The 12303-nt window shown below is 47.5% G+C and overlaps 1 protein-coding gene across 3 annotated transcripts in view; it reads right to left on the minus strand.

Moving 5' to 3' along the window:
* The window catches only part of ANKRD42 (ankyrin repeat domain 42), a 322945-nt gene that overhangs the window by 124728 nt on the left and 185914 nt on the right, over positions 1 to 12303 (minus strand). For all 3 annotated transcript variants that reach the window (XM_078656238.1, XM_078656237.1, XM_078656239.1), the window contains exon 5: positions 5246 to 5381. In XM_078656238.1, coding sequence (XP_078512364.1) covers positions 5246 to 5381 — 136 coding nt within the window. The remainder of the gene's footprint in view (positions 1 to 5245; positions 5382 to 12303) is intronic.

Below are 12303 nucleotides of genomic sequence, written 5' to 3' on the forward strand. Positions count from 1 at the left end.
GAGGGGTCCAGATCAGAGACTGACGGGAAAAGAAGGAAATGGGTGAGTTTGCACTCCATTTCCTCCGATTTCGAGGACTCAGGAGGCAGTTTTGCCACCACAGTTGGCTTGCCGGTAAGGTACATCATAATCCGAACGGCGGAAACCTTGTCTGTAGTGCCCTCTGACAGCTGTTTTTCCCCATACCGCCATCGAGGCGGTCGCAAATACGATGATGGACGTAGTGCTGAAACTTTCAACCACTCACCCCCAGTCACAGACCAGTGTTTAATCCATTGTTCTTTTTCTCAATAAGTCACCCTTGTTTGGACCCAGCCATATGCAATTCAGTGTTGACCCTCTTCCTTATGGGAACAGTCCAGCCCGAACTGCCAGGCCAGGTCCTCCCTGAACCAGAAACGACCATCCTGGGACTGGTGTTGGGGTTCTACCCCACATCAGTCAGGCTAGCTTTAATACAGTGGCACAGCGAGCAAGGGGCCACATCTGGGCATCCCCTTGGCCACTTAGGGCAAACATAGCAAACACAACAAGATGATGGACAGAGAGCTGAAACTTTTCAACCACTCACCACCAGTCACAGATCTGGGTTGAATCCATTATTCTTTTGCTCACTATGCCACCCCGGTTTGGACCCAGCCATATGCAAATCAGTCTTGACCCTGTTCCTCATGGGAACAGTCCAGCCCGAACCGCCAGGCCATATCCTCCCTGGACCAGAAACAAGCATCCTGGGACCGGCTTCAAAGTTTCAGCCCTCATCAGCCAGGCTAGCTTGAATGAAGTGGCACAGCGAGCAAGGGACCCACGTCTGGGCATACCCTTGGCCACTTAGGGCGTACATAGCAAACAAAACAAGATGATGGACAGAGTGCTGAAACTTTTCCCCACTCACCCCCAGTAACAGATCTGGTTTTAATCCATTGTTCTTTTGCTCACTGTGCCACCCAATGGGGCGGACAGCGAATGGCTGGCGGAATCGGCGGTGCTCCGGTAGTCTTTCGTCCAGCAACCTGCCAGCATTGTAATACAGCAGGAGAACCGGTAACTAGCAGTGTGGGGAATCCGATGCTGTTTCGACGACGGGACCCTTTCCGCCTAGATCGTAATCAGGCCCCACGTCTTGCCACAAAAGTGGCCTGCGGTACAAAAGGGGGTGGTGATGGACGGACCATCTGAATCAATCAAACACTCACACCCAGTCAAGAGATCTGGGTTTATTCCATCACCGTTCTTTAGCCCACTCTGCCACCCCAGTTCAGACATGGCTATATGCAAATCAGTCTGACCCTGTGCCTCATGGGAACAGTCCAGCCCGAACTGCCAAGCCATGTCTTCCCTGGACCGGAAACAAGCTTCCGAGGACCGGTTTCTGGCATTCCAGCCGTCTTCAGCCCGGCTTGCTTGAATCCAGTGGCAAAGTGAGCAAGGGACTCACGTCTGAGCATACCCTGCCACACTTATGGCGGCCAAAAGCGGTACAAAAGGGGGTGGTGATGGACGGAGCATCTGAATCAATCAAACACTCACACCCAGTCAAGAGATCTGGGTTTAATCCATCACCGTTCTTTAGCCCACTCTGCCACCCCAGTTCAGACATGGCTATATGCAAATCAGTCTGACCCTGTGCCTCATGGGAACAGTCCAGCCCGAACTGCCAAGCCATGTCTTCCCTGGACCGGAAACAAGCTTCCGAGGACCGGTTTCTGGCATTCCAGCCGCCTTCAGCCCGGCTTGCTTGAATCCAGTGGCAAAGTGAGCAAGGGACTCACGTCTGAGCATACCCTGCCACACTTATGGCGGCCAAAAGCGGTACAAAAGGGGGTGGTGATGGACGGAGCATCTGAATCAATCAAACACTCACACCCAGTCAAGAGATCTGGGTTTAATCCATCACCGTTCTTTAGCCCACTCTGCCATCCCAGTTCAGACATGGCTATATGCAAATCAGTCTGACCCTGTGCCTCATGGGAACAGTCCAGCCCGAACTGCCAAGCCATGTCTTCCCTGGACCGGAAACAAGCTTCCGAGGACCGGTTTCTGGCATTCCAGCCGTCTTCAGCCCGGCTTGCTTGAATCCAGTGGCAAAGTGAGCAAGGGACTCACGTCTGAGCATACCCTGCCACACTTATGGCGGCCAAATGCGGTACAAAAGGGGGTGGTGATGGACGGAGCATCTGAATCAATCAAACACTCACACCCAGTCAAGAGATCTGGGTTTAATCCATCACCGTTCTTTAGCCCACTCTGCCACCCCAGTTCAGACATGGCTATATGCAAATCAGTCTGACCCTGTGCCTCATGGGAACAGTCCAGCCCGAACTGCCAAGCCATGTCTTCCCTGGACAAGAAACAAGCTTCCGAGGACCGGTTTCTGGCATTCCAGCCGTCTTCAGCCCGGCTTGCTTGAATCCAGTGGCAAAGTGAGCAAGGGACTCACGTCAGAGCATACCCTGCCACACTTATGGCGGCCAAATGCGGTACAAAAGGGGGTGGTGATGGACGGAGCATCTGAATCAATCAATCACACACTCACACCCAGTCAAGAGATCTGGGTTTAATCCATCACCGTTCTTTAGCCCACTCTGCCACCCCAGTTCAGACATGGCTATATGCAAATCAGTCTGACCCTGTGCCTCATGGGAACAGTCCAGCCCGAACTGCCAAGCCATGTCTTCCCTGGACCGGAAACAAGCTTCCGAGGACCGGTTTCTGGCATTCCAGCCGTCTTCAGCCCGGCTTGCTTGAATCCAGTGGCAAAGTGAGCAAGGGACTCACGTCTGAGCATACCTTGCCACACTTATGGAGGCCAAAAGCGGTACAAAAGGGGGTGGTGATGGACGGAGCATCTGAATCAATCAAACACTCACACCCAGTCAAGAGATCTGGGTTTAATCCATCACCGTTCTTTAGCCCACTCTGCCACCCCAGTTCAGACATGGCTATATGCAAATCAGTCTGACCCTGTGCCTCATGGGAACAGTCCAGCCCGAACTGCCAAGCCATGTCTTCCCTGGACCGGAAACAAGCTTCCGAGGACCGGTTTCTGGCATTCCAGCCGTCTTCAGCCCGGCTTGCTTGAATCCAGTGGCAAAGTGAGCAAGGGACTCACGTCTGAGCATATCCTGCCACACTTATGGCGGCCAAAAGCGGTACAAAAGGGGGTGGTGATGGACGGAGCATCTGAATCAATCAAACACTCACACCCAGTCAAGATATCTGGGTTTAATCCATCACCGTTCTTTAGCCCACTCTGCCACCCCAGTTCAGACATGGCTATATGCAAATCAGTCTGACCCTGTGCCTCATGGGAACAGTCCAGCCCGAACTGCCAAGCCATGTCTTCCCTGGACCGGAAACAAGCTTCCGAGGACCGGTTTCTGGCATTCCAGCCGTCTTCAGCCCGGCTTGCTTGAATCCAGTGGCAAAGTGAGCAAGGGACTCACGTCTGAGCATACCCTGCCACACTTATGGCGGCCAAAAGCGGTACAAAAGGGGGTGGTGATGGACGGAGCATCTGAATCAATCAATCACTCACACCCAGTAACAGATCTGGTTTTAATCCATTGTTCTTTTGCTCACTGTGCCACCCAATGGGGCGGACAGCGAATGGCTGGCGGAATCGGCGGTGCTCCGGTAGTCTTTCGTCCAGCAACCTGCCAACATTGTAATACAGCAGGAGAACCGGTAACTAGCAGTGTGGGGAATCCGATGCTGTTTCGACGACGGGACCCTTTCCGCCTAGATCGTAATCAGGCCCCACGTCTTGCCACAAAAGTGGCCTGGACAATAGTTTTCTCATAGTCAGGAGATATAAAGATAAGAACCTTTTTAACACTTTTAGAAGAAAGCAACAATTGACGGTAGCTTGAGGAATATGCTAGTGGAAAGTCAAGATACTTTTGAAGATGACACCAAGGTTTTTAGCAGACTGAGTATGAGGGGGCAAGCACAAACTCCTCAGTTCATCAGTTTCAGTCCTGTACAGATCTTAAAAACCAGGATTTCAGTTTTTGAAATGTTCATTTTAAGAGAACTGCAGATTCTCCATATAGCTATTGAGATCCTGCACTGTTTGAACTTTTACATATTGGATGTGTGATCTCCAGTGTAAGGATCAGTTGAGTGTCATCGGAAAGACGAAAAATTACAAGAAGTTGTGAATTTATGTTTGGATACAACTGGAGGCTGACTAACTCTGAGATAGCATTAAATGCCAACACACAGATTCCAAACCCACACAGTGCTGCATCTCAGGACCATGGCTGTCATAGAGTAGGGTTGTTCTCACAATGCAAGTGAAGAATCATATTCCACCTGGACAAGATCAGACAACACTCACCTTTCTTATTAAAAGAAAAACAAAGCCTATTGTCTCTCAGAGAAAAAATTGATAGTATTACATAAATACGCTTTGAAATATTAGGAAATGATCCAAGAACGAGAAAACAGTCAAATGAACACTTGCTTCTGCCATTTTACTCTCAGAACCAAATAAGCATTTGTAAATCATAAAGACAGGTTTATTATCACAACATAAATATTCATTTAAAACTGAATCCAAAAAATAAATGTCAGAGAATCAATGGTGAAACACTTACTATGAAAAAGTATAACTGCAGGCACGAGGAAGAGTACAACATACAGAACAAGGTAAACTAGCATCAAATAAAGAGATGATGAGAGAAATATAACGGCTCAATCACACTAAAGAGCAAATACAGATATTCAATGGATCCTTTCATCACAGCAGAGAAAAAGTTCCAAGTTGAATCATAAGGAGTGGATTGTTTGAAATATTAATGGTCTCATAATGTGTATATAAAATAGAGGACACAAGGACGTGGATGCAAGTAAGTATTTTAGGTTGTGAAGAAGTGTGCATCTGGGTGTCGGTATTTATCCGGAAAAAAACACTAATATTTAAATTATTGCAAATCCTACCCAGATGAGAAGAATATTCGAATACATTTGACATGAATTCCAACACTGAATTTGCCAGGCTAAACATTAAGAAAATACATTTGTGACCTTAAGGTGAAGAGCTTAAACAAGTTGATGAATACATTCTACAAACCTATTTGTAAGTAGCTGCAAATCTAAATGATACACTTGTAAATGGAATCATTACATTTTTATCTCACATTTGGATTCGTTAAGGGTTTTTTTCCAATCTCTCCTACCAGTGGACTACCAAAAGGAAAAACTTTATAGAGAGCCTAAAGAGTCTTTCTTTGAACAATACCTGGAGTGTTCCCATTGAGATCCACCTCGTCTATACTTGCACCCCACCTAACCAGCAGTTGCAAACATCCAAGTCTTCCATGGAAAGCAGCATAGTGAACTGGCCTCCAACCATTCCTGTCTGGAATAGCGGCATCCTAAAACAAAAACGAGTTAATTAAATTCACAAACTAGGTAACAACTTCCAGTATTAAAACATCTGTACAAATACGAATTCAATCACTTGGTGGAGCAGATTGCTCACAAAGAATGTAACAATATTGGAACACATGCAAGGAAGTGACATTTGTACTTAGAATCTTGAACATCAGATTTGCCTACATTCTGAAAAGAATGACTTGGCCTCTGCCAGTTAATATTTAGCTTTGTCAGACTCTTTTGAAAGCCTTGCCAGACTTTTAATCGGCCACAACTCACACAGCTATACAGGAGACAATTTAGATTTTTCACAGCCTGCTGGGCAGAAAATCTGGATTTTATTAAGGACACGGAGGCTAAGATTATGCAAATCTCCTTTATTGCGTAGCTCACAGCAGCAACAATGAGAGATCTAGAACTTGAATGAACATTCCAATAGAGAGGATATAGTCCATGCACACACAGTAGACTTCCTTCTTTGTTGCTGCTGCTCACAAGATAAGTACCTTATATTTGCTCTCCGCACTTTACTTGTCTGTGCTCTCTATATGTATTAGATTGGGTCGAGGGAGACTGTATTGAGTGTGTTTCTTCCCACCCTACTCCCCTCCTCCCTTTAATCGGCAGCATATTTTACATATTTTATATATTTTATATATTTTACATGCCTTCTTATACCTTGCTTGTTGGCTATCCTGTTCCCTAATCTGGCAACCTTGTGCCTCCCTGCGTGTGTTTTTCTCTCTACCCCTTTCCTGTCTCCTGCTCTCAAGAGCGGCGCACGGTGTTTCTCCCCACCCGCCCGCTCCCTCACTTTCTCCGACCCCCCCCGGCTCCTTAAGGCCGGGCGGCTCCTCTTCCCCCTACGGGCCTGAATCCTCGATTCCTTTCGTCTCCCCTGAAGACCGCTCAGCCTCTCACGCGGGACCGGCGTCTTTTGAAACGCCGGCCCGCGCCCTTCGCCTGCACGCGCTGGGACCTCGCACCGGGGCCGGCGTCTTCTGAACACCGGTCCCGGCCTCACACGCGTCTCCATGGTGATGACACGGCGCCCTCGCTCCGACGCGAGGCCGCGCCGTGTTACCATGGAGACCGGTTTCAACGCAAAGACGAGCAAATGAGCCTCGCTCTATACACGAGGATAGAGCGAAGCACTTACGAGGCTCTCTCCCACCTACTAGCTTTAGGAGTCTTTGTTTTTCCGCGGATCCTCGGCGCTGTCGAGCTCACATCCTCCACCAACCTGCACAAATAATTTAAAAAAAAAAAAAAAGAAGGACTAAAGGGCATAATTTACACGAAACTAACAAAGGACTCACAACCCTTTACTGGGATTGTTAGAGGAAAGACCCTTTCCACTACCCCTGTTGTCATAACTACATTACATCCATTTTGTTTCCAACATTCTTTCTTTTTCAGTTGATTCTCACTGCTTACTACCTTTCTGATCTCAGCTTATCAACATGTCCTCTGACCCTTCTTCATCCTCTATGGAGGACAAATTGGAAACCCTTATCAACAAAACGCTTGACAAGGTAATGGGATCCCTTGAGGACACCATTAACAAAAAATTGGAAACCCTGGCCAAATCGGCTTGGCCACCTATGAGGACCCAAGGGAATCCTACCGAGGCCTCAACAAGCCAAAGGAAAAGGCAGTCCACTTCTAATCCACCCCAAATGGCTAAAAAAATCCAGAAGCGCAAAGCCTTTGCTCTCTGATTCACGCTCTGGCGGTGACAATGCTGGTGCCTCGGGCACGCTGGATGGGCAACTCAGAGGCCCTAGCCTTCCTATCCCCATTGATAGCGACGATGGAGGTGAAGACGAAATTGACCTGTCTTGCTCCTCAGAATTTGACTCCGATCAGGAGGAAGGCGAAATCACAAACTTATCTGGTGAGGCATCAGGGGCCTCGGGCTCAAAAATGGGGATACTTGACCCCTTTGGGGAGCATATGTTCGACCCGCTCCTCATCAAGCATCCACTCTCCCCAGAGTGGACACCATCCCATCATATTGCCGAATACCTGTCCTTTTGGCTCCGCAAAGAGATACCAAAGGAGGTCAGGGCTCGCCTCAGGTCCGAATGTCCTCGCCCCTCCCTCCCCGACAAAATAGCCATGACCCCCGAACTAGACAGTAAGGTGGTGGCATTCATTGCCAAGACGGGGAAAGACCCCAGGAGGGGACTTGACAGAGGACTCAAATCCTGCCAGGACAGACTACTGGATATCACAGGCCCCCTGACCAAAATGTTTGAGATGGCCGAAGGAGCCTATGTCTCTGATTCCCCCATTGACCCAAAAGAACTGCGACAATGGGCGCAAAGGGCTATATGCCTCCTGGGCAATGCAAACACTGCTCTCTCTAATGAAAGACGTAAGAGCGTGCTTCTCAAGATTGACCCTAAACTAGCTGAGCTATCTAACAAGGAAGGCGGCGCTTCCTCCCAAGGTCTTCTCTTTGGAGAAGAATTCATTAGGGATATGGCCAAATATGTGGGAGTCTTTAACTCCATCCAAAAATCCCAAAAAGATATTAAAAGGGTTTTCAATACTAGAGGAGTTTTTTCCCGGGCCGGGAGGATGCGGGGTCGATTCCCCGGCCGTGGAAATGGCTCGACAAGACCCTTTGGAGGACGAGGAGGAAGGTCCTTTCAGTCCGGTTATGGCTTCCAGTCATCATCCTTCTTTCCCCAAAGACAACGATCCAGAGGAAGAGTATTCAGAGGCGAAAGGAGGACAAGACCCTTCTCTACCGGTAAGATCTCCCAAAGACTAGCCCTCTTCTCTGGGAATTGGACCGTAGTAAGTCAGGATCCCTGGGTGTTAGACACCGTCAGAGGATACAAAATAGAATTCGTCGGCTTCCCTGTCCAGAAGAGACTTCCCCAAGAAATACGCTTCTCACAAAAAGATTCTGCTTTAGTTTCCCAGGAAGTAAAGGACCTCTTTTCAAAAGGTGCAATCCGGCAGGGAAAAGAAATCGGCTTTATCAGCAATGTCTTTCTGGTAGAGAAAAAGGACAAGAAAATGAGACCTGTCATAAATCTCAAAGATTTGAACCAGTGGGTGGTCTTCCGACATTTCAAAATGGAGGGAATCCACCTTCTCAGAGATGTTCTGAGGAAGGGCGACTGGCTCACTCGCCTAGATCTCAAGGACGCATATCTGACTATTCCAATCTGGCCCCCTCACCAAAAATGTCTTCAATTTTTCTGGGAGGGCAAACTTTGGCAATTTTGCAGCCTTCCCTTCGGCCTCTCCTCAGCCCCTTGGTGCTTCACCAAGGTTCTTCGTCCCATAGCTGCTTGGCTAAGGAACCAAGGGGTCAGACTGATCCTCTACCTCAACGACATCTTGATAATGGCCGAATCCAAAGAGGTCGCTTCTCGACACACTACCCTTGCCATAAATCTTCTGGAACATTTAGGGTTCGTGATAAACACGAAAAAATCCTCCACTTCTCCAACCCAAGTCACTCAGTTTTTGGGTTTTTCAGTAGATACTCTCCATGCCGAACTGAAACTTCCTGGCGACAAACTCAGGAAACTGAGGAAAGAGCTGAGGAAAGTGCTAAAGATTCGCTCCTTTCCACTAAGGACCCTAGCGAGGATATTGGGTCTACTCTCCTCAACTATCCAAGCAATCTACCCAGGTCCCCTTCACTATCGAGCGCTTCAGAGGCTCAAAACCAAAGCCCTCAGATTGAACACATCCTACTCCCAAATGGTCTCCCTGGACACCGACTCCAAGAAAGAGATCATATGGTGGTTGAAAAATGCAGAAGCCTGGAACGGCAGAGCAATCTTCGGAGAAGAACCAGACTTAGTCATTCACTCGGATGCGAGCCTGGAGGGTTGGGGCGCGACCTGCGGCGACTGCTCGACCGGGGGACTTTGGACCCAACAGGAAAAGGATCTTCATATCAACTGCCTGGAACTTCTGGCGGGATCCTTTGCCATCCAGAGCTTTACCAAAGATCAGATGAAATGCTCGGTCATGCTTCGCATGGACAACGTGTCCGCTGTGAGATACGTGAACAAAATGGGTGGACCTCATTCCAAGGGCCTCTCGGACCTAGCCAAGAACTTTTGGGCCTACTGCCTCAACAAGGGCATTTCGGTCATTGCCGAACATATTCCGGGGTTGAACAATGGGGTAGCAGACTGGTTCTCCAGGAACTATGTGGATTCAAGCAACTGGAGACTAGACAGGAACACCTTCCTTGCGATCCAATCTCGGTGGGGCCCCTTCGGGATAGACCTTTTTGCGGACCGTCTCAATACTCAGTTGCCAAAATTCTTCAGCTGGAGACCGGACCCCCTGGCCTTGGGAATAGACGCGTTTTTTCAGAACTGGCTTGGTCTGAGACCTTATGCATTCCCACCTTTTGCCATGCTTCCTCGCCTCCTTGTTCAAGTCCGGAGGAACAAAGAGTCCTTAGTAGTAATAACTCCCCTTTGGAGTTCCCAAGCGTGGTTCCCCATCCTATTGGAAAGGAGCGTGGATTTCCCAATCCTCATCCCTGTTTTCAAAGACCTACTGGTAGGACCTCACGGAGAATACCATCCACTCCTTCTTCAGGGCACCCTGTGTCTGATGGCCTGGAAGATTTCAGGAGACAGTGGCAGATCCCTGGACTTTCGGAAGGCGCTTTCAGGCTCATGTCAGAATCATGGGCCCCCGGTACCAGAAAAGCATATAGATTGGCCTGGCACAAATGGGTTTGCTGGTGCCTTCGACGGGGTTATGATCCCGTTTCAGCTGATATAGTTCAAGTTCTTAACTTCTTAACTGAAATCTTCGCTTCGGGTCTGGCCTATCGGACCGTTAACGTTTATAGATCAGCTATTGCTGCAGGTCATTGCTTGCTAGATGGTTCTTCGGTAGGCCAAAATCTTCTGACCAAAAAACTTATGAGGAGTATGCGGGTTTTGAATCCTCCTCTACCAAAATATTCCGCTCTCTGGGACGTGAGAGATGTCCTCAGACTACTCTCCTCTTGGGGCGAGAACTCTTCTCTCTCTTTGAAGAAATTGTCTTTTAAATTAACTGTTCTACTCTGCCTCGTCTCCTTCAGACGTACCTCGGACGTTAAGGCCTTAGATGTCTCTAATAGGGCTTTTCAACCTGAGGGTGTTTGCTTTTTCATTAAAAGGCGGACTAAAACTTTGTCAACCTCTGTTTTCTATCCCTTTTTCCCTCAAAATGAGATCTTGTGTGTGGTACGTTGTCTCTTGGAATATGAGAAAAGGACCTTAGGTCTAAGGGGTTCTGTAGATCAATTAATCATTTCCCACAATAAAGGAGATTTGCATAATATTGGCCTCCGTGTCGTGCCATAAAATTCTCTCTTTGCATGATGTGCCTGAGCACTGCTATGACTGATTAAGGTTCTGTGAGTAGCCTCCATCAGGCTGAGCATGATAGCTCATAAAGTGAGTATTTGTACAGCCCAAATACGACTAGAACACAGGCAGGCAGATAACTGAGGCTACAGAATATAAACAAACAAGCCATAAGTAACAGCACAAGGAAAAACGAACTGAAAAACAGGCCACACAAATTTAAACTGAAATGGCGCGATGAGCTAAGATAACGATGGTTTTAGGCCCAGATCTCTGTACTGTGAGTGAGTGTTTGACATTGTTCGTCATTCCCCCATCATTTGTTCTTTTTGCATCTGTCATTGAGGAGCAGCATGGTGAAACCCAATACTGCTGAAAAATAAAAAGACGTTTCCATTTACAGTGCATCAGGGAATTAATGCCACTCCACCCGGTTTGGCTTCTCTAGCCTATAAATTCTATCACACCACAGCAAACCAGTTTTGTATCATTCACAGCATAATCAAACTATCAAATAATATAAATAAAGACCTCATTAAGATTAGGGTGGTAACATGTCAGCGCAAACGTTGGCAGAGTCTGCCACCCTGGCAGCCCATCTCCTTCATCTAGAGCAGACGTTTGTGAAATACCCTACTCCAGGGGTCATCTAACAATTCCGCCAACATTTCACCAATCTGCCGGCAGACACCTCACCAAGACGTTGCAATGGAATAGAAAACATCATATCAGACCTTGCCTTATTTCGAGCAAGAAATTCACCAAAAGATACACAGTGGAAATTCTACCAAATCTGAGATTGAGGAAACAACTTTACTAGGAAGCCACTGGCCATAACCACACCCCAATCTGCCTGCTTAATACGGCTCTGGTGAAGGAATTTAAATGCAACTCATGAGACTGGAAGGTAATGATACAAGCACAACAGGACCTCACACATAACCATACAAACCGCTCATATGTGCTGCACACTTACCATGAGCTATTTTGTCAAAGTAAAGAACATGTACTGAACCCAAAATATCTCATGGAGCCTTAACCATTAAAAATACAGATATCAGTACAAATGCTGCTAATGAACCTAGATATTGAGCATTAGGGCATGCCCTGCTTTATCCCTGGATAATCCTGGAACATCCACAATGCCATTTGCACATGTAAAGAACAATGATTCCACCGCCATAAACATGAAATTGAATGGCAAGGGATCTTTTGTGACCTCATGTCTTGAATAGTTGACAGATCAGTGCCTCTGCACTTCAGAACAACACAAACCCAAGTGACTGGAAGGATGGCACACACATTTATCCAGACCAGCTTTCATCAGTGCCTAGGCAAAGGCTCCACCCTCAAGGGAAAATACATAGCGCGTAATGCTTACAAAAAGCACAGGGAGTAGCCCACACGGCTGTCTTAGAAGTCTCTACAATGCGTACATCCTTTTGCGAAATCACTGATGTAAGCTTACCTCTGGTAGTATGAACATGACACCTCAAAGGAAGATGATGCCCTCTCGTGTCATAGTATTTAGAGATGCACAACACTATCCAGTTGACAGTAGATGTCTTTT

This window comes from Lissotriton helveticus, chromosome 8, assembly GCF_964261635.1.
Source record: "Lissotriton helveticus chromosome 8, aLisHel1.1, whole genome shotgun sequence".
NCBI lineage: Eukaryota > Metazoa > Chordata > Amphibia > Caudata > Salamandridae > Lissotriton > Lissotriton helveticus.